Source organism: Muscardinus avellanarius (genome assembly GCF_963383645.1).
Source record: "Muscardinus avellanarius genome assembly, chromosome: 17".
In the NCBI taxonomy this organism is placed as follows: domain Eukaryota; kingdom Metazoa; phylum Chordata; class Mammalia; order Rodentia; family Gliridae; genus Muscardinus; species Muscardinus avellanarius.
Genome location: NC_137803.1, coordinates 3,959,914 through 3,980,648, shown reverse-complemented (window position 1 = coordinate 3,980,648; position 20,735 = coordinate 3,959,914). Strand labels below are relative to the sequence as shown.

The 20,735-nt window shown below is 52.0% G+C and overlaps 1 protein-coding gene across 1 annotated transcript; it reads right to left on the bottom strand.

Moving 5' to 3' along the window:
• Positions 1–386: 386 nt before the first annotated feature.
• On the bottom strand, positions 387–20,236 carry DIPK1C (divergent protein kinase domain 1C; the record flags this gene model as incomplete). The annotated part of the gene is made up of 4 exons (XM_080714441.1): positions 387–602; positions 3,229–3,393; positions 9,292–9,966; positions 20,063–20,236. 4 exons carry the CDS (start codon positions 20,234–20,236, stop codon positions 387–389), a joined length of 1,230 nt encoding a protein of 409 aa, XP_080570567.1.
• Between the last annotated feature and the right edge of the window lie 499 nt (positions 20,237–20,735).

Below are 20,735 nucleotides of genomic sequence, written 5' to 3'. Positions count from 1 at the left end.
ACGCCCATCCAAATGCACACACCTCCTGAAACGTGGTAACAGTTTTTAGGGAAGGGCGGCTGGGCCCATGGCTGTCATGGCCAGTACAAGTGCACAGGTGCTCGCTGGGTTTGGGCTTCCTGTCTGAGCCCCTGTAGTAAAATTCTATGTGTCCCACCCTGGTTTCACATTCCCAAGGTCTCAGAATGGAGATCAGGGCAAAACTGGAGTGAGCTGGCTGGGCAGAGCAGCATCGCAGCTGAGGTGGACAGCCGCAGTTCCAGCAACCGTTCACAGCTGAGACCAGGGCAGTCTCTGCACAGTGAAAATGGCTCCTCTCAGACAACTGCAGAAGACATCCCTGGAAGGCTGCTCCTCCTGCGTGGACGCGTTCCGGGTGAGGGTAGCTACTTGTCTGTCTCACGGAGCTCCCGCAGGGTGGCTTGAAGGAGCCTGCGCAGCTTCCAGAACACGTTGGGGGCGGCTGTCCAGGTCCCCGCCGGGCCCCCTGTGTCTGTGCACTCCCGGATGGCTTGCTGCAGCTGCCGCCGAAGCTGGAAGGGTATGGCAGAGCTCCTGAGAGTCGAGGAGAACCAGTGGCGGAATATCTTGTCGCAGATAACCTGAGGGAAGAAAGATGAGTCGTCACAGCAGGCAGCAGGCCACCCTTGAAACTCCCCAGATCCGCAGGCACGCCTTTGCTCCTCTAGGGGGCGCTGCGGCGGATGCCAAGCCTCAGAGCTGGAGGCTTCTCCCTGGGAGCTGGGAAACTCCATTTCTAGCCCCAGCGCAGAAGGGAAAGTTCTGGGTGCTGCTTCAAAGAAGATGGGACGCGTCTCTGAAGATGAGGGGTGGGGGACACTGAACGGCTAAGCCCAAATCCCTATCAGGCCATTGACCTCTTTTGTATTAATTTGCAGGTGCTTTCTATATCTTAAGGATATCTGCCCCTTACTTTGGGTTTGTTTTCGGGGAAGTAGACTCTAAGATGGAGCTGTGGATGCAGAAATTTGTTAGGGGTGTTCTCAGGGGTCCCACCCCAGGGAACTGAGGAAGAAACCCCTGCAGAGCTGTCCCTTACTGAGTCAAAGGGGCTAAGCTTTATATCTGCCATGCCTTTTCCCCACAGGCCACGCACTAGATGCAGCTCCTTAGCAAAGGGGCTCTGATGAACCAAGGGCAGTCCTAAGTGGGGGCTCCCACCCATCCTTCACTGCCCCTGGTAGTGAATGGATCCTCCTCTGTCCTTCACTACCCTCCTGGTCTGAAAAGGCAATTGCAAATAGTGTTTGTTTGTTGCGGTACTGGGGATGGAACTCAGGGGCATTCTACCTCTGAGCTACACCCCCCAGCCCCATTTTTTATTCTTTATTTTGAAACAGGGTCTCACTGAGTTGCAGAGGGCCTCACTAAGTAGCGGAGGTTGTCTGCGAACCACGATCCTCCGGGCTCAGCCTCCAGAATGCTGGATGACAAGTGTGTACCACCACGCCCGGCAGTACTTCATAGTTATCTCATATTCTTAAAGAATGTACAATTTCACTTCTAGGACCATATGCCAAAGCAATAATCGGGTATGAGGACAAGTGAAATTACTCACCATGAACATTTCCAACATCCGCAATCCTGCAGAGAGACTCACTTATAACAATTTAGACGTTTATCTATTTCCCTGAAGCTGCCACTGCTAATTAATAGCATGTTCACGACAAGTTCCGATTGGCAAAAGCAATTCAATATCATTGGATTTAATTTGCATGTCTTTGAATGATCAGATTAACTTTCCACGTTCTTTGGCCATTTGTCGGTGGCATCTGTTCTTTCTTTCTTGCTCATTTTCCTTGAGTCTTCCTGGCCTCTAAATGAATCCATAGTAGCCCTTTCTATACAAAGATGTGACCTTAGTCTCAGTATGGAGCAAAAATTAGATGTGTTCCTATTTTGTAGATGGGCTCGCAGGTAATATAGATACTCAAAAGAAAATCATCTTGTTCTAACAGCTGAAGGAAAGAGATTTCATGACAGACCCACCGAGAATGTGGGGTCACATTAAAGAGTCCAGAAGCTGGGTGTGGTGGTGCACACCTATAATCTCAGTACTTAGGAGGCTGACACAGGAGGATTGCAGGTTGGAGACCAGCCTTAGAAACCTAGCAAGAACCTCTTTCAATTTTTTAAAATTAAGCTGGGCTTGGTGATGCACGCATGTAATCCCAGCATTCAGGAGGCTGAGACAGGAGGATCGCAGTTCATGGACAGCCTCAGCTACTTTGTGAGGCCCTAAGCAACTCAGTGAGACCCTGTTTCAAAATAAAGAATAAAAAATGGGGCTGGGGGTGGAGCTAGGAGGTAGAATCCCCCTGGGTTCCATTCCCAGTACCACACACAAAAGTTAAATTAAATTAAAAGGGCTGGGGGTGTAGCCTGAAGTTAGAACATTCGTGGGTTCAATTTCCAGTACCAAAAAAAAAAAAAAAGAAGAAGAAGAAGAAGGAGGAAGTGTGGGTTAGAGCCCAGGTAAGTGCTGGCAGCCCAGCACTCTGCCCTCCCCACTCTGCCCTGACTCGGACCTCTTGCAGGTTATGGTCAGCATCTATGGGCCCAGGTTCCCCCTCATCCACCTGAGAGCTGCAAGGGAGGGTAGAAAGCTGATTTCTTACTGGTGGGTATCCAACCTCCCATGTGGATCGCCTCGGGATTCCATTTGACTGCCTGAAGCCAGAACCCATTCCCACTGCCTGCTGGTCCCGGGACCTGGCTGGCTCCTTTCCCATTGCAGAGCCGCCTGCTGCCCTGACCTGCCTGTGCACTGGGCTGCTTGTCCGGCCGCTGCTCCAGTCTGTCCCATTCTCAGGACTGCGGTGCTCTGTTGCCGGTCATCCCTGATGGCCTAGTCTCCGGGCTCTCATTCTTTGTGCGTGTGAGAGGGATTGTGCTGGACCCAGGCGGAACTGCCCTCCCAGCCCGGGGCTCAGTTGCAGCTGCTGAGAAGAGGACGTTCCATGCTGGGCTTCACTGGGACCTCTATCAGCCAGACCCTAGGAGTTACTTGACCAACCACCCCATGGGGTAGGTAACGACAAAGAACTCCAGGGTCCTGCCTTACTGAGCCTGGAGCCCAGATGCTAGACAGCCTCTCCGCCTTCAGCCCCGCTGGGAGGCTCCAGTGCGGCTGGAGGGCAGAAGCCGCAGAGAGAGGCCCCATTTTGGACACGGGTGCCTCCCCAGCCCGCGCTCACTAGCTCTTACCTGCAGGTTGCTGTTAACGCGCTGAGCCCCACACTTATTCACTCGCAGATCACACTTGGAAAAACAGTCGAAGAAATTGCAATCTTCATCTCCTGTGCAATTTTGCTCAAGAATCTCCCTCATTTTAGGCTCAAAAAAGGCCATGTCTACGTCAATAGCCACCACCTGTAATCAAAACAGCAGCCCGGTGGTCAACGTTTGACACCCATGGGCTCTGCAAATGGAGCCCATTCAAGGGCTCCCTCTCGTCCTTGTGAGCATCCTTCTCCAGCCTGAAGGTGTCCGCAGGGCTCTGCTGGCCAAGAGGAAAGCCCGGGCCACACCTGGGGGCTGGCTCTTCCCCACCAAAGAGTTTACATGCGTTTTCTTTGACATGAGCAGTTATCATAGATTATATGGCAACGTTTTAACTGCATAAAGAACCTTTACTATCTCCAGATAAAGCCTAGGATTTGGAACCATAATGACAAATATTACCTTTTATCTTTGAACATTTTCTCAGCTTTAAATGTTGAATCTCTGAATGTTAAACAAAGAATGTTCCTTCTGTCACTATATTACTTTAGTCTCTGACCTTTGTCAACCTAAATAACAAAAAATTATCTAAAAAATACAGACATTAGCCAGGTGTGATGGTGCACGCTTGTAATCCCAGCATACGGGAGGCTGAGACAGGAGGATCTGGGTTCACAGACAGCCTCAGCTACTTAGTGAGGCCCTTTGCAACTCCATGAGACCCTGTTTCAAAATAAAGAATAAAAAATAGGGCTGGGGATATAGCTTGGAGGTAGAATGCTCCTATGTTAAATCCCTAGTACCGCATGAAGAAAGAATATATCCACTTACTTGGGACTGGCATTGTGGTGGAAATGTGCATGCCATAGCAAACCATGGGCATGTGCAAAGAAGCTGGGGCAGGGAGGAGTTTTTAAAGACAACAATGAGGATTATGTCAGATATTTTGAAACAATAATCTTTGGTCATGATAATTAATAACAGTTGTGGCGTCGGTCCACGGTTGAACAGACAGTTGCTGGGCAGATGTCCGTGCAGAAGTACTTTTTGTGTAAGGCTGAGGTTGCTTTTGCACTGTTGTATTTTTTGACAGTCTTTTGTGATAGTTACTCTCAGACAATCATGCATAATCATCCTTCCTGTATAACCTCCTGGCTTTATTTACTTCTTTGTGGTTGTTAGTGTTGACACAAGAAACTCCATTTTCATTGTGACAATTTCACAACTCTTTCATACCTTCAAAGGTCAAGATTATAAAAGTAGTGAAATACAGATGATCTATCCCCATGGCTATAAACAATAAAACAAAGCTACATTTGAGTGTCAGGTCTGTAGCAATGGTATAGAAATGGGTGGGTATCTAAGGTTTATGGAATTCATTACTGAAGTCAACAGGTTTCCATCTGATCATTAAATAAAATATGGGGAAATTGTAAATTACTCAAATTAGGATGGATGTGTTTGGGTCCTGATCCATCAAGATCAACCGCTAAGTTCCTTTGTCAACAGGAGAACTTCAAGCCCCCTGGAATTTCAGATTTATCTTCTTGGCATCAAACCAAATAGGCTTCAAAAACAGTAAAAGAATAACTTCCAAATTATGCAGATTTTCCTCCACCACCTGGATACAACAGAAAAAAATGAGCTCAAATCTGAGAAAACCTGGAGGCTTCCCAAGTCAAATGACTTATAGCTTGGAGGTATTAAGATGCTGTTAGGAAACTTGACGGATCTGATGGAGTTGGTGACATTTCACAAGCCTTCACAGGTCAGCCTAGAATATCAGCCTTCCTCTCCTCTGTGGTAACATCTCAGAAAAGGATTGATTTGTTCCTCAATTGTTTGCATCATAAGGTGCCATTCCCTGGTTCTGGTCTTTCTCGTGTGTGTGTGTGTGTGTGTGTGTGTGTGTGTGTGTGTGTGTGTCTAGCTCTCTATCTCTATCTCTATCTCTCCCCCGCCCCGTGTGTGTGTGTGTGTGTGTGTGTGTGACTTTGCTTTAATTTAAGATTGATGCTGAAAGTCAGTAAAGCTTCTTGGAAATTATTTAGTAAAACAGAGCAGGAGGGAATATGATTTGTTTCAAAATATATGCAAAATAATGAAAATAAAGGACAGAGAACGTTTCTCTGTTTAAGGTGTTTTGCCAAACAACTAATTGTAGGCACTGCAAACAGAATTTAGCATACTAATCAATCCTTCCTGCTTATTATCTAGCCAAAATCAAGTGCTAATTTCATTATGTAGCCTGATCGGTACACTCGAATTCAAAGAGGGCTATGCTAGCGAATCAATTGCCTTTATAATTTACTAATAGGCCCAGGAGACCCTTCTTCTCTTTCTATGATTTCTGGCAACCCCCCCCCCCACCCTGAGCACCTAGGTAGAATTTCAGCTCCTGGATCTTCTCTCCCGTTACTGAGTTTCCTTCTCGTCTCCCAGGCAGAGCCTGATTTAGTTTTTAATTTATACTGGGCAGCCTAGAATGAATTACGGCTCTTGCAATCACAACCCCTTGCACCTAAAATAAGAATAATAACAACACGAATAGAAAAAAAATGCGTGATGTTTCCGTAACACCAGAATTATGAAGCTCTTCTTTTGTGAAATCACTCACGTTACACCTTCAAGGTTTCTCAGGCATCAGAATAGAAAGACCAATGAGGATGCATTTATTCTCCACTGAATGAAGCTGTCCAAATCTCAGTCTCCATTTTCAACCTCCAGAGCAGGAAAACATCACTTGCTCAGAAGGAACACTGGCTAATGACAGTTTGGGGTCACCAAGTCTCAAGACCTGCAGGGGGCCCTGGCCTGCAGGAGGGGGAGACCTGGAGTCCTGGATGCTTGAACATCCTCCATAAGGCATGCCTCCCTCCACAGGGCAACGGAGTGACCCAGGACCAAAGGCAGGATGCACCCACCAGGACCCTGAGCCCCTCTTCTCAAACTGGAACACAGCCAGAGCCACTGGGCAGGAGATGTTCTCAAAACACAGATTGCTGACATCTCACCCCCCCACTCAGTAGATCTGGGAAGGAACCTGAGAATGCTCATTTCTAACAACTGAGAGCCTGCTGTTTTTCACTTAAAAGTTGTAAAATCTTAGCCAGGCATAGTGGTGCATGCTTAATCCCAGCATTTGGGGAGCTGAGACAGGAGGATCACGGCTCAAGAACAGCCTCAGCTACTACTTAGCGAGGCCTTTTGCAACTCAATGAGACCCTGTTTCAAAATAAAGGAGGCTTGTAATCCCCGCACTTGGGAGGTGGAGACAGGAGGATCACGCATGTTCTAAGCCAGCCTGAGACCCTGTTTCCAAGTAAAAATATATTTAAAAAATAGGTCTGGGAGTGTAGCCAGGAGGTAGAAGGGTTTCCAGGAACCCCAGTACCACCAAAACGTGAGAGAGAGAGAGAGAGAGAGAAAGAAAGAAAGAAAGAAAGAAAGAAAGAAAGAAAGAAAGAAAGAAAGAAAGAAAAGAAAAAGTAAGGCTGGGTATGTAATCAGAGGGAGAATTCCCCTGGGTTCCATCCCTAATACCACAAAAAAAAAAAAAAAAAAAAAGTTGTAAATCTTAGCTTGATGTGGTGGCGCACACTTTAATCCCAGCATTTGGGAGTCTGAGACAGGAGGATCGTGATTTGTGGACAGCCTCAACTACTACTTAGTGAAGCTCTTTGCAACTCAGTGAGACCCTGTTTCAAAATAAAGAATAAAATACCCCTGGGTTCCATCCCCAATACCACAAAAAATGGAAAAAAAATCATGAAATCTTAGGTAAAATAGTTGACTCGAGTGTGAGTGTCTTCAAGAGCGCTGAGATTAGTGATTGGTGGGGGGAACCCTTTCCCGCGGCCCTCCCCATCTGCACCCACTGAGCTGCTGGCTGGAGGGAACGCAGCATGGGTCAGGTGAGAAGCAGTGTTCATGCCTACCATGTGCAAGATGCTGGAGGCACAACTGAGGTGTCCTCTCAAGCCAGGGGCTGGAGGATCACTCAGGACTTTACCCAAGGATAAAGCGTGGTGCTCAGAGCACCACAAGCCAGCCAAGCTCCTACAGAGCTCCCTGCCCTGCATGAAGACCCCCCTGGAGCCTTCTGGGATGTTCTAGAACCTGCCTAAACCTCCCGGCTTTGTCTCTGTCACACTTGGAGCCACCCCAGGCTTGTCAACCCTCGAGGGCGGCCAGGGCAGGACATCAGGACAATGTGGTGAGAGCCACGTGCTATGATGTCCTTTGTGGGATGGAAGCTGGGTTAGATGTGGGATGGGTACAGGTGGCAGGAGCAGCTGTCTAGACTTCACGCTTCTCTAAAAAGGCATGTCACCCCAGCCAGGCGTGGTGGTGCATGCTTGTAACACCTGCGCTTGGGAGGCTGAGACAAGAGGATCGCACGGGTTCTAAGCCAGCCTCAGCTACTTAGTGAGGCTCTCAGTAACTTAGTGAGGCCCTGTTTCCAAATAAAATATTTTAAAAAAAGGTCTGGGAGTATAGCCCAGAGGTAGAAAGCCTCTGGGTTCCACCCCCAGTACCACCAAAAAGGCATGTCACCCCTGTGCCACCCGCCATTGACGCAGCAGAAGAGGAAGAGCAGCGGCCCACCGTGAGCCAGCACCCACCATGACTGCTTACTGTCGTCCACCTGCCGGCCCTTGCAGCATCAGAGCCAGGCCGTTCCAGGAAGGGGATCCTGAGCGCAGCCCCTCCCCAGTGCCCATGCCAACACACCAGGGTACCTTGTCAGCACTCCCCACTGGGGGCCCGGCACCTGAACAGGCAGACACCCAGGCCGGCCTCAGGGGTGGCAGGGCTAAGCCGGCCTGGAGGGGCAGGGACGCTGAGGGCCCTCTTCTCACCTCATGTCTCTCTTGCTGCCCAGAGAGGGAAGGAACACAGATGGCCCTTCCCTGCAGGTGGTGCCACAGCAGGCAGTCACCCGGGGCATCCCTGTGGCAGGCACTAGAGCCATCTGGGTGCTCTAGAAGCCTTGCACATGGACTAGAAACTAGCTAGAACCTCTCCAAAAGGAAAGTATTGGAAAATACTGCATTAGTTTGGTAGTTTGGTTTCCATTCTTTTGGGCAGATGCCCTGAAGTGGTATTGCCAAACTACCAAACTAATCCATGCGTGTCTATATTCATAGCCGCACAAGTCACAATTGCCAAACTATGGAACCAGCCAAGATGTCCATCAACAGATGAATGGATTACAAAACTATGGGGCATGTGCACAATGGAATTTTACTCAGCCATAAAGAGCGAAATTACATCATTTGTAGGGAACTGGAAAACATTATGCTAAGTGAGATCAGTCAGTCACGAGAAGTAAAAAAATCAGATGCTCTCCATAATATGAGGACGCTAGGGAGAAAATGGGTCACAGGAGGAACTCTAGACGAAGAAGGAGAAACCATAGATGAGCAAGTGAGGCGCCCTCACTGAGAGGATGGGAGGAGGGAGGAGGGAAACTCCCTAATATACATGATGTACATTCACACACATACAAAAGCCAATTACTAAGCCAAACGTGAGAAGGAGGGAGGGGGAGAAAATGGGGTGGGAACCGGGGAATGGCTGAATGAGTGACGTGTGCATGTGTGCCTCCACCATCGTGTACCCCATTAAGATGTGTGACTACAACGTACCAATTGAAAAAGAAAGGCAAGCGTGGTGGCGAACACTCGTAATCCCAGCATTTGGGAGGCTGAGACAGGAGGATGGCGGTTCACAGACAGCCTCAGCTACTGAGTGAGGCTCTCGACAACTTAGTGAGACCCTATTTTCAAATAAAATATAAAGTAGGTCTGGGAATGTAGCTTGGACATAGAAAGCCCCTGGGTTCCATCCCCAGTACTACCAAAAAAAAAAAATTATTTCACCAACACCCGTAAGGAAGAGGCCCAGAAGACAGAGCTATCTGAGGTTACCAGTATCATGGTCACAGCATTTTGCCTCCTGAAGCCAGAATCTCGCTGCGCCAGCCCCGCGCACCCCAAAGCTCCGCGGTCTCCCCACGCCCCTGCCCCGCACACTCTCGCTTACCGTGAAGTCCCTCCTGATGGCGAAGTTCTCAGGCTTGATGTCACAGAGGTGAAGCCGGTGGGAGAAATCATGGTCAAAATGGCTCACCATGTCCAGGAAGCTGAGAGCGATGCGGCTGACGGCCCGGGCCTGGGCCTGGCCACCTCGGGGGGCGGCCTCCTCCAGCGGAAAGAGGGCACTGTGGTGGGGGCTGCCTGCGGCCAGGTACTCCACTGCGTAGAAGTGGCCGCAGGAGCCCAGCACGGGCAGCACGTGGCGACTCAAGTCCTGCAGCAGGCTGAAGTACACATACTCCTCCTGCTGGAGCAGCGACCAGGCGCTGGCCAGCTGCCGCTGCCAGCCAGGGCCCCGCTGGCCAGGCCACAGGGGCGCCATGCTGCTGTTGGGCAGCTCCAAGCCTAGGGCATTCTTGACCTCCCCAGCCACCACCAGGAGGAGGTCAGCTTCGGGGAAGCCCTGGGCCCCCCGGCCAGCTTCCTCCAGCAGACCAAGGGCCGGGAAGCTGGAGAAGGCCTCCTTCTTGGACTTGAGGACCACGGGCCGGCCTCGCCACTGGGCCTGCAGCACCTTCTTACCACGCTCGTAGTACAGGCAGCGCTGGTACAGTAGCTCCCCCGCCACACACAGATCCTCACACAAGTCGCCCATGAGCCAGCCACCTTGGTAGTCCTGGCACTAGAAAGAAGGGAGCAGTGGGTTACAGCGGGACTGGGCAGGCCATTGCTGGGCTGGGTCGGGGGAAGGCGCAGGTTGGTCCCTGCACTGCGGGTGGCGGGAGAGGGACTTGTAATCCAGCTGCAGAAAGAAACCTCCTAGATGTGAACAGCCACTTGGGTGGATGAGTGTAGACGGCTCTCTGGATCTGTGTGCTCCATCCAAAATACTTTTAACAATTTATATCTGTGCTGGACATACAGAGGTTTTTTGTCATTATTCCCTAAACAATATAATATACTGCTCATATAGCATTTATATTGTGCTGGGCATCATGAGAAATCTAGACAGGATATAAAATGTAGTAAAGGGTGTGGGTAGGTTATATGCAACTAGGACTCTGCTTTTATAACAAGTGGTACCCCCAGATTGGATTTGGGTATCACAGGGGCCCTAGAAATAATCCCCCATGATCCCAAGGGATAACTCTAATTCCACAAGTTAGTCGGGACTCTCATAGTGATTACGTCTCTCGATAGGGTGAAGGGTCAGATCTTTAGAGCAGCACTGCGCCTGGATGCCAGGAGCTGATCCTCTGTGGCATTGGGGCTCTGAAAAAACCTGAGTCAGAAAAAAGCGCTGGCCCAGGCTAGTGGCTCTCAACTCTGGCCACCCGCGAGTGCTAGGCACCCCGGCTTCACGTCTCTGCGGGGCAGGAGCACAGCTGCTGAGTGAGGTGCTGCGGGAATAGAGCTCTGTAGATGGACAGTCATGAGCCCCGCCCTCCAGCCAGCGGATGCTACGTTGTCTTGGCTGGACTTTTGGTCTTCAGAAAACTCAAGACCCTTTTGGGAATAACTGACTGCATATATCAATTTGTATTGTGTGCTGAATTACTCTGCCATGTGCTATTTTAGCGTTTTGAGAAAATGAATCAAATCTGTTCTTTGGCATAATAAATGTCTTATTTTATGCGTGTACAAAGAAAACTCAAGACCCATATGGAAGCTGTATTGAGGAGCACATCCACGCCCAGACACACATGCACACACATGACAGTCATGTGCACACACTACACTCTCCTTGGAACTTAACAGGAGGTGGAGTTTGACCTTGGTACCTCTTCCCCAGGTAGGGTCACAGAATGAGCACAGAAAAGGACCAGGACCCCTCCTGCTGGCCACTTTGCTTATGATGGCTTCCAAACGGCCCTCGTAAGAAAAGCGCACATCAGGCTGCACAGGGACCTTTCAGGACAGTCTTGAGAGGAAGGGTGGAGAAACGCGAGGCCAAAGGACCAGGATGCGAGGAGGCGGAAGGTGCAGAAGTAGCAAAGGCCTTCATCCTAAGGCGTTTCCTTCTCTTTTTTTTCTACTCTTTCTTTCTTTCTTTCTTTCTTTCTTTCTTTCTTTCTTTCTTTCTTTCTTTCTTTTTGTGGTACTGGGATGGAACCCAGGGGCATCCTACCTCCAAGCTACATCCAGCCCTATTTTTTTTATTCTTTATTTTGAAACAGGGTCTCACTGAGTTACAAAGGGCCTCACTAAGTAGCTGAGGCTGTCCTAGAACCGCGATCCTCGGGTCTCAGCCTCCCGAATGCTGGGGTTACGAGCGTACACCACCATGCCTGGCTTTTTTTCTTACGTCATCCGGTATTTACAGAGTTCCACATCTCTATAATAAACCATCTCTATCACAGACACTTTTTTATTTCCTTGTATAGTAAATGAGGGTCCCCGAATGGTTAGATTCAATCCCACAAACGTGTTTCTAGCGTTCCCACATTTGTAATTCACTGAAAGGTATTGTTGCAACAGGTACTGAACAATATATTTTAAAAAAGAAGAGCCGGGCGTGGTGGCGCACGCTTGTCATCCCCACACTTGGGAGGCGGAGACAGGAGGATCCTGCAGGTTCAAAGCCAGCCGCACTGGCTTAAGAGACTCTGTTTCCAAATAAAATAGGTCTGGATGTATAGCCCGGAGGTAGAAGGGTTTCCAGGAACCCCAGTACAGAAGAAGAAGGAGAAGGAGAAGGAGGAGGAGGAGGAGGAGGAGGAGGAGGAGGAGGAGGAGGAGGAGGGAGGAAGGAGGAAGGAGGAAGGAGGAGAAGGAGAAGGAGGAGAAGGAGGAGAAGAGGAGGAGGAGGAGGAGGAGGAGGAGGAGGAGGAGGAGGAGGAGGAGGAGGAGGAGGAACAGGAGGAGGAGGAGGAAAGAGAACCCAGGTGCAGGTAAGGGGAGGTGACCCGAGCTGGGAGCTCCAGAGTCCCCGAGTTCCAAGGAAGAGAGGGGAGAGAAGACTGGGTCCTGAAGGCTGAGGCCCCAGGAGGGAGGTGCAGAGTGGGGAGGCTCCGCAGGAGCTGGCTTCCATTGGCCTGTGAGCCCAGGAGGGAGGAGGCTTTCTGCTGATTGGCAGAACCTTCCCTCTCCTCATCTGAGCTTCAGACTCCAGCGCCAGGAGCCAGGAGGGACACTTGCAGGACCAGAAGCCATCTCCGTCTCACCAGGATCGGGGATCGATTGCCAATTTGGTGGCTCCGTCTCCGTCTACAGAGAACAGCACCTGCTCCCCAAATTAACCCAGCCGCGTGTGAGCCTTTGGGGTCACTGACTGCAGCCAGCAGGGCTCAGCTCAGAGCACGGAAGTGAGCACTGCCTCTGACACTTCAGAAGGGCTCTAAGTGTGAGGCGTCCAAGCAGGATGCACAGCAGGGCTCAGCTCTGGGGCAGGCCGAGGCTCCCACATTGTCCTGTACCAGGAGGACAAGGAGACCGTGTCACAGGATGCTCGGCCAGGCCAACGAGGTCAAGGACACAGTGGCCTCCGACAGTGCCCGCTCCTGTCCACACCTCAGCCTGCTTATGAGGATGGTGTGGGGGCGGGGGGTCCTTCCTGGGAGAGATGCAATTGGGACAGATGAAGTAAAGCCTGCCCAGCAGACACTGAGGGTGAGGGCTCCGCTTCAGGAACTCCAAGCAAAGGCCCAGCCCGAGCTTCCAAGCAGCATCCCATTTTCAAGAATGAGGCAGGCTCCAGCAGAGTAGAGAGCGAAATTAAAGTGTGTGCCATGAGACAGGCTGGCTGGGAGTTCTATCAAAAGTGCCATTTCCCACCAGGCGTGCTGGCACACACTTGTAATCCCAGCATTCAGGAGTCTGAGACCCAAGGATCGCAGTTCGCAGCCAGCCTCAGCTACTTGGTGACGCCCTCCACAACTTAGTGAGAACCTGTTTCAAAATAAAGAATAAGCTGGGCATGGTGGTACATGCTTGTAATCCCAGAGCTTGGGAGGCTGAGACAGAAGGATTGCACAGGTTCGAGGCCAGCCTCATCTACTGAGTGAGGTTCTCAGCAGCTTAGTGAAACCCTGTTTCCAAATAAAATATAAAATAAGTCTGGGAACATAGCCCAGAGGTAGAAAAGCCCCTGGGTTCCACCCCAAGTACCACTAAATAAATAAATAAATAAATAAATAAATAAATAAATAATGGGGCAGGGGGTGTGGCTCAGAGGTCAAATGCCCCTGGGTTCTATCCCCAGACCCGCAAAAAAAAAAAAAAAAAAAAAAAAAAAAATTAAAAAATGCCGTTTCCTTGTGTGTCTCCATCTGAAGACTGCACACTTTGAATCCATCTCCCTGGAGCTGGGCATGGTGGTGCACACCTGTAAATCTCAGTACTTGGGAGGCTGAGACGGAGGATCACACGTTCAAGGCCAGCCTCCGAGACTGAGAGAGGGCCTCAGCAACTTAGTGAGCCTGTTTCAAAATAAAATAGGGCTGAGGATATAGCTCAAAGGTAGAATGCCCCTGGATCCACTCTCCAGCCCCTCTGCCGACACCACATGCATGTGTGTACGCATGCGTTAAGGCACATCCACCTCCCTGGGGAGCTGCCCGGCCCCCTGGGGGTTCTGGTCTCCCTCTCGCCTCCCAGCTCTCCTTAGATAACAGCGATGTGAACGTGGTGTGTGTTGGGTCCCGGAGCAGTGTGTTACACACGACTGCATTGGAACCAAGCTGAAATGTGCATTTTGCCCCAGCCAACTTGGAAGGCAATTTCAGACAGGGTTGTGAGACACTTTGAGCAATGGTACTATCACTGAGCTGGCATCAGCCTCTGGGGTTTGAAGGGGACCATTAATTTGGGCTGTTTTTCGGGAATCAGCACATTGGCTCCTACGAGCCTTCCCCACAGGGCTGGCTTCTTGCTGGGATGCTGAGTATCAGGAAGCGCAGAAATGGGGTGCGGGGCAAACCTGCGCTTGCCCGCTGGACACGGGAGGGCGCGGGATCTGACCTAACCTTTCAGTCCCCGCTCGCCTCGTCTGACATGAGAAGTAACTTACTAAAGCAAAGCACGTACTAAGAGGTGTGCAGAGGGGCGATTAGTACAGAGCTGGTCTCTGCTCCCGTCCCTTAGGTGAGGTGCGCTTGGCATCCCAGCCTCTGCCCGTCTCACGCAGGCGGTGCGGCCGCAGCTGGTTACCGCTGCCACATTAGTACTCGGGTGTCCCTCATGTCTGTGCCCGCTGGCCACAGAGAAAGACCGAACCCAGAATGCCCTAAAAAGCCAACTCAATATACAAGTTCAAGAGGCGATTAGAACCTCTCATCACATGAGCGACAACAGCCGAGCTTCCACCTTTTTGTACTTTGATCGGTGCTTTACAGTCTCCCACCGTAACGTGGTTCCTTATGACAGTGACACGCATTTGGCAAATCCTGTCAAATTAGCTTTCTGTATCTGGGCTTGGTGTCGCACGCCTGTCATCCCTGTACTTGGGAGGCTTAAGACAGGAGGATCACAGGTTCAAGGACAGCCTCGGAAAGTAGTGAGACTCCATCAACCTAGTGAGACCCTGTTTCAAAATAAAACTTAAAAATAAATCTGGGGTTGTAGTCAGAGATAGAATACCCCTAGGTTCAATTTTCAATAGCAAAACGTCAGCTTTTGGGCTGTATGGGGGGGTTGCTAGGAAATTAACCCAGAGGTGTTCTACCTCCAAGCTATACCCTCAGCCATTTTTTTATTTTGAAGAGATAGAGTCTCACTACATTGCTGAGGCTATCCCGGAACCTGAGATTCCCCTGTTTCAGACTCTCAAGTACTGGAATTATAGGCATGTACCACCATACCCAGGTGAATTAGCTTTTGTGTGTATGTGTGGTACAGGGGTTCCTGGAAACACCGTCTACACTCCCAGACCTATTTTATATTTTTATTTGGAAACAGGGTCTCTTAAGCCAGGGAGGCTGGCTTCGAACCTGCGCGATCCTCTTGTCTCTGCCTCCCAAGCGTGGGGATTATAAGCGTGCACCCCCACGCCCGACCTGAATTAGCTATTTTTAACCCAATAAAAGTAGCTTATTTAGGGATGGGGGTATAAGTAGCTCAGTGGAAGAGCACTTCCCTCGCATGCATGAGACCCTGGGTTCGTTTCCCAGGGCTGAAAAAAAAAGGCAGTTTATTTAAGTCCATTTTTAAAGTGGGACTTTTTCAGACAAGTATATTCCCTGCCAAAACGTGCATGTATGTAAAATCCACCAGCATTAGACTTAAAAGCAAACAACAGTTAAAATCTCCACATCATCACCTCTGGCATGTTTTTAGGTAGAGGTTCACAGTGGGGTTATGTGTCTCGCAGACGCACATGCACACATACAAATGCACGCTCGCGTGCAATCAGCCCAGCTCTCGTTAGAAGCATTCTTTGAGGTTGCGCCTAGTGTCTTTCCCGTCTGTAATCACGGTTCACAAGCAAAAACAAAGCCTGTTCGCTCTAGTCTGGGACACCAGTAGCAGGGTCTCAGAGGCGCCGCTGACGGGCTGGGTCTCCCCTCAGGAGTTTGTTTCGGTTAAGGACACTAAAGTCCTGTGCAGTCAGCCGCATTCACACCTCACGAGGAACCCAACCCGGAGCAGCCACGGCGTGCACTGTAGCATCTCAGCCATGGGCTGGCACGCCGCCGTGCAAGCTCTCTCTCTGCTGGAAACGTGGCCAGAGCACTCAGGAAAGAGCTGTTCGCCACTGAGATCTTCCTGGCTGTGGACCCCAGCTGCTGGGTCCTGCTGGGGCAGTTTCTATCATCACAAAGAAAGATAGATAAGCCTGCCCTGCTGAAAGGAACCCCTAACATAGGGACGACGTCAAATCGCATTAAGACCTGACTAGCTACTAGGTGGTTCAGCCTCTTTTAACATGGCTCTGGAATATTTTTGAGGTGCCTTGAAAATGACATGCTATGGGGGTGGATATCCTGTGTAAGGGCCTGGGGTGTTCCCTGGAGGAAAAGCCTAGGCTGCACAGAGTCGCCCGGCTCCTCCACACACTGTGTAAAGCTGAACTGAGTTACATCCACCAGCACCTGGAACTGGACAACATTATGCTGAGTGAGATTAGTCAGTCACAAAAAATAAGAAATCAGATGCTCTCCCTAGAATGCAGAAGCTAGGGGGAATGGTCATAGGAGGAACTCTAGACGGAGAAGGAGAAGCCATAGAGGAGCAAAGAAGGCGGCCTCCCGAGGGGATGGGAGGGGAAAGAGGGAAATTCTCTAATGCACAAGATGTGCATTAACAAACATATCAAAGTCACTCACTAAGCCAAACTTGAGGAGGAGGGAGGGGAGGGAACGGGGCGGGAATTGGGGAGGGCGAATTGGAGGAGGTGCGCACGTGCTTCTCCACCGTCTTGTACCCCATTCAGATGTATGACTACAATGCACAATAGAAATAGAAAGCAATAATAATTTATGATAAAACAGGTACTTTACTTTCCTGGAGCTCAGTTTTGCCAACTGCAAAATGGGAATACTAAAAGCAAATGCCTCGCAGACACTGCGGAAGAGATTAAACGAAATAATACAAGCAAAGCGCTGGGCACAGAGCCCACCAGAATGCGCGTAGCCAAGTGGCTCTGCCGATGTGGGTGTGCCTGTGGGTGTGTCCTGTGGGTGTGCCCTGTGGGTGTGTCCTGTTGGTGTGCTCTGCAGGTATGCCCTGTGGGTGTGTCCTGTGGGTGTGCCTGTGAGTGTGCCCTATGGCTGTGCCCTGTGGGTGTGCCCTATGGCTGTGCCCTGTGGGTGTGCCCTATGGGTGTGCCCTGCGGGTGTGCTCTGCAGGTGTGCCCTGTGGGTGTGCTCTGCGGGTGTGCCCTGTGGCTGTGCCCTGTGGGTGTGTCCTGTTGGTGTGCCCTGTGGATGTGCCCTCAGGGTGTGCCCTGTGGGTGTGTCCTGTGGCTGTGCCCTGTGGGTGTGCTCTGTGGGTGTGCCTGTGGGTGTGCCCTGTGGATGTGTCCTGTGGCTGTGCCCTGTGGCTGTGCCCTGTGGCTGTGCCCTGTGCATGAGCTCCGCCTGCTTGAGGAGAAGCCAGGCTCAGAAATGAGCCAGCACTGCCGAATACCCTTCATCTGGCTGAGCCTTCTCTGTAGCTGAAAAGCAAGGCCCTAACGAACTCACAGACGGCCGACTAGACGGCGCCCGTTTCCTGATTACAGAGTGTGCTCCGAAGCTGCAGAAAGAGAAGCAGTGTGGTCAGACTGCGGAATCCCAGAGCTCCAAGAGCTGGGGGTGAATCTTTGCAAACAACCCAGTTGGCTCTATTCTAGGGCTCCTGCCCCGGAGTGTGTGTGGTCAGCTCCCACGGAAGGAAGGAGGCGGGTTTGGGGGAACCAGGAGACCCCTGGCCTTCCTCGTCCTCTGACCCCTGAGGAGCTGCAGTGTCCAGCAGGTAGGCAGGCCGCAATGCCACCTGCGGTGCAGGGCCTGGGAACAGGGTGGGGAATCCACCACACTCCCGCTCTGCCAGCAAGAGCCTCCCTTTGGCTGGGCTGCAGAGTCCTGTCTTCTGTGCTCCGGTACTCAGAATGAAAGCTAATGAGTCTGGAGAAAATAACAACCAGTTTTATTATGTAGGATGAAAGCCAGACAGAATGAGGAGTGCCGGGAGCGGGACACAGAGGCTCAATTCAGCTCGGAAGCCACAGTGCCCGCCTCAGCTTGGCAGCCCAGCACAGCACCGTCTGGGCCGCGGAGACTGGGTCACATTTAAGCCGGTCCTCATTTAGAGTCCCAGGCAGAAGCCGAGCAGGGAGCTGTCTAGGGCTCACGGAGCAAACTCAGAAAAAGACCTGACAGAAATAAAGGGGGAGAGAGAACTTCCACATGCGTGTGCCAGACGACAAACTCACGAGGACCACCTGCGGTTTGTTCCTGACACACCGGTGCACGGGAGACGCTGTCACAGACCCGGTTACTAGGTCATCCTGTGGCTACAGTTAAGACTGAGGGCCTTCATAGGCACAGCCATGCCAGACTAAAAACCGTTCCATGTGGCTGCTGCCGGAGATGTCCTGGCAAAGCGTCCAAACAGAATTGGTTTGAATTTTGGACCTGGAATGCTGGGAAAGTTACAAGGAGCAATTAATTACGTTGTATCAGACTATTTAATTTCCGTTAGGCCACTCCCCATTCAACCACAGACAAATAAATGGAAACTGGTGTTTTGTTGTTGTTGTTGTTTTGGCAGTACTGGGGATGAGACCCAGGGACATGGAACCCAGGGGCATTCTACTTCCGATCTCCACCCCCAGCCCCATTTTTATTCTTTTCTTTGAAGCAGGATCTCACTGAGTTGCAAAGGGCCTCACTAAGTAGCTGAGGCTGGCCGTGAACACGGATCCTCCTGTCTCAGCCTCCCGAATGCTGGGATTACAAGTGTGCACCAGCACGCCTGGCTAAAACTGGTATTTATTTTAATCCAAAAGATTATTACATTAAATGTGTAACTGGGTCCTAGCCAAACTCTCAATGTTGGTTTGTTTACCTTAGTCGAGCAGCTAAAAATAAAATAAAATAAAATAAAATAAAATAAAATAGAGGTAAAAAGGACTTTGAGATGGGCTCCAGAGAAAACCAGTGAGCCCTCACAAACTTGCTAGCACTCAGTGCGGCAGCGGAGGGGCGGGTGGAGAGAGTCTGTGATAACTGTCTCACCCAAATAGCGGCCAACGCCTCCTGAGAGCACCTCACCAAAATACCATTCACTCTCAGGTCAAGAGTCCCATTCAGTTAGGAAACATGGCTGGATTGAGTTATTTAATTTCCCCAATCTCACTTTAAAAATCATTTACTCACTTTAAAACCTTCAAGCTGCCGCATTTCAAAATCTGCGATGGCAAACAAGCCAAATGTCCATAGGTAAGAAATCAGACTGAACACTTCCCGCGTGTTTCCTGGAGATTTCTTAGAAAACAGATCGCCTTTCAAGCCAAAGGCTTAGACGGCGGCTATTGTGGGGAAGGGCTAACCACTCAAGAACCCCAACATCAGGAGCCACTCTGTCTCCTCCGCTCTATGTCCTCTTAGGATGGCTACCTAGATTCCAGATACCACTGCGCAGGACCTTTCGCACCCAACCGGAAGACTCAGGAGCAGCCGGTGTTCCAAACCAAGGCCAGCATTCCCTTTGGAGGCACCGGGCCCAGAAAGCAAAAAACTCTGCGAAGCCAAGTGTGCCTTTCCCTAAGGGGCCGCAGGCCTCCTGCATTAGGAGCCGCATTGGGGGAGCCAGCCCGGGCCGCAGGGCCAGCAAGCTCAGGACCGCGGCGCTGGGCCGGGTTCCCACGGACCACCACTGCGGAGGGGCTCGGCTTCCAGGCGCCGGGAGGAGGCGGCCACCAGCCATCTGCACGGGGCTCTGCAAGAGGGAGGTGACGGGGCGGCTGGCCTAGGGACGGGGAGCCCAGGGGACAGAGGCGGGGTCCTCCCAGGCACTAGCCCACTCCCAGGGTCCGGCCACCCGACACTGGACGCCCGCACCGGAGACCAGGAACCGACCCGCAAACTTTCACCTGGCCCAGCAGAATCGGGGGCGAGTGGGGCCGGAGCAGTCTTGGGACAAAGTACCAATTTTGGAGACCAGGGAGGGCCATCCCCGTGCGCTCCCCGAGGTCTCCCGGGCCGAGACCCCAGGTCGTGCGCCTCGGCTTTCCCGCGGGCGTCGGGACCAGGTCCCCGGGACGGGGTGCGCGCGGCGATGCCGCAGCCCGGCGGGCAGGAGCGGGTGCCCGGCCGCGGAGATGCCCCCGGTCCGCGACCCCCCAGCGCGGGACCTACCAGCGCGGCCAGGATGCGCCGGCTCTTCTCGTCGGTGCAGCGCTCGGAGAGGACGCCCGGGTGCGCGCGGAGCAGCAGCGCGGCCGCCAGCACCCAGCCCGCCGTCCACGCGGCGCAGGCCAGCAGCGCGCCCCGCCCGCAGCGCCGGCACCGCGCGCCCCGGGCCCCGGCCATGGCCAGCGCCGCTCCCGCTCCGGCCTGGGCTCGGGCGCCGCGGGCGGGCGGGGGCGGGGCGCGGGGGGAGGGGGCCGGCCGGGAGCCCCGCGGGCGGGTCTGCGCGCTGGACGCCACCGCTCGGCCCCCCAAGACCCGCAGAGAGATTCCCGGGCTCCTTTCGGGGCTGCAGGCTCCCGGGTCAGCGCGTCCTTAAATGCCCCTTCTCCCAGCCGCAGCCAGCGCCCGAGCTCGCTGCACACCTATCGTGTTACAGGACCCCCCCCCAAAGCCCCTCGCCAAGCTTAAGGCGGCAGCTTTGTATCCCTCTCCAAGTGCGACCCCAATTCGGCTTTCTTCTGCTCCCTCTCTGGAGTGGGACCGTGGGACTTGTAAAGATGGGGTTGGGGACGCTCCTAAGGTCTGGGACGACCCGGCACGCCCCTTCCCACGGCCCGCCATCAAACCGGCACCTCCCAGGCTGCCCAGAACTCGGGCGTCCTTCTCCAGCAAAAAGGGA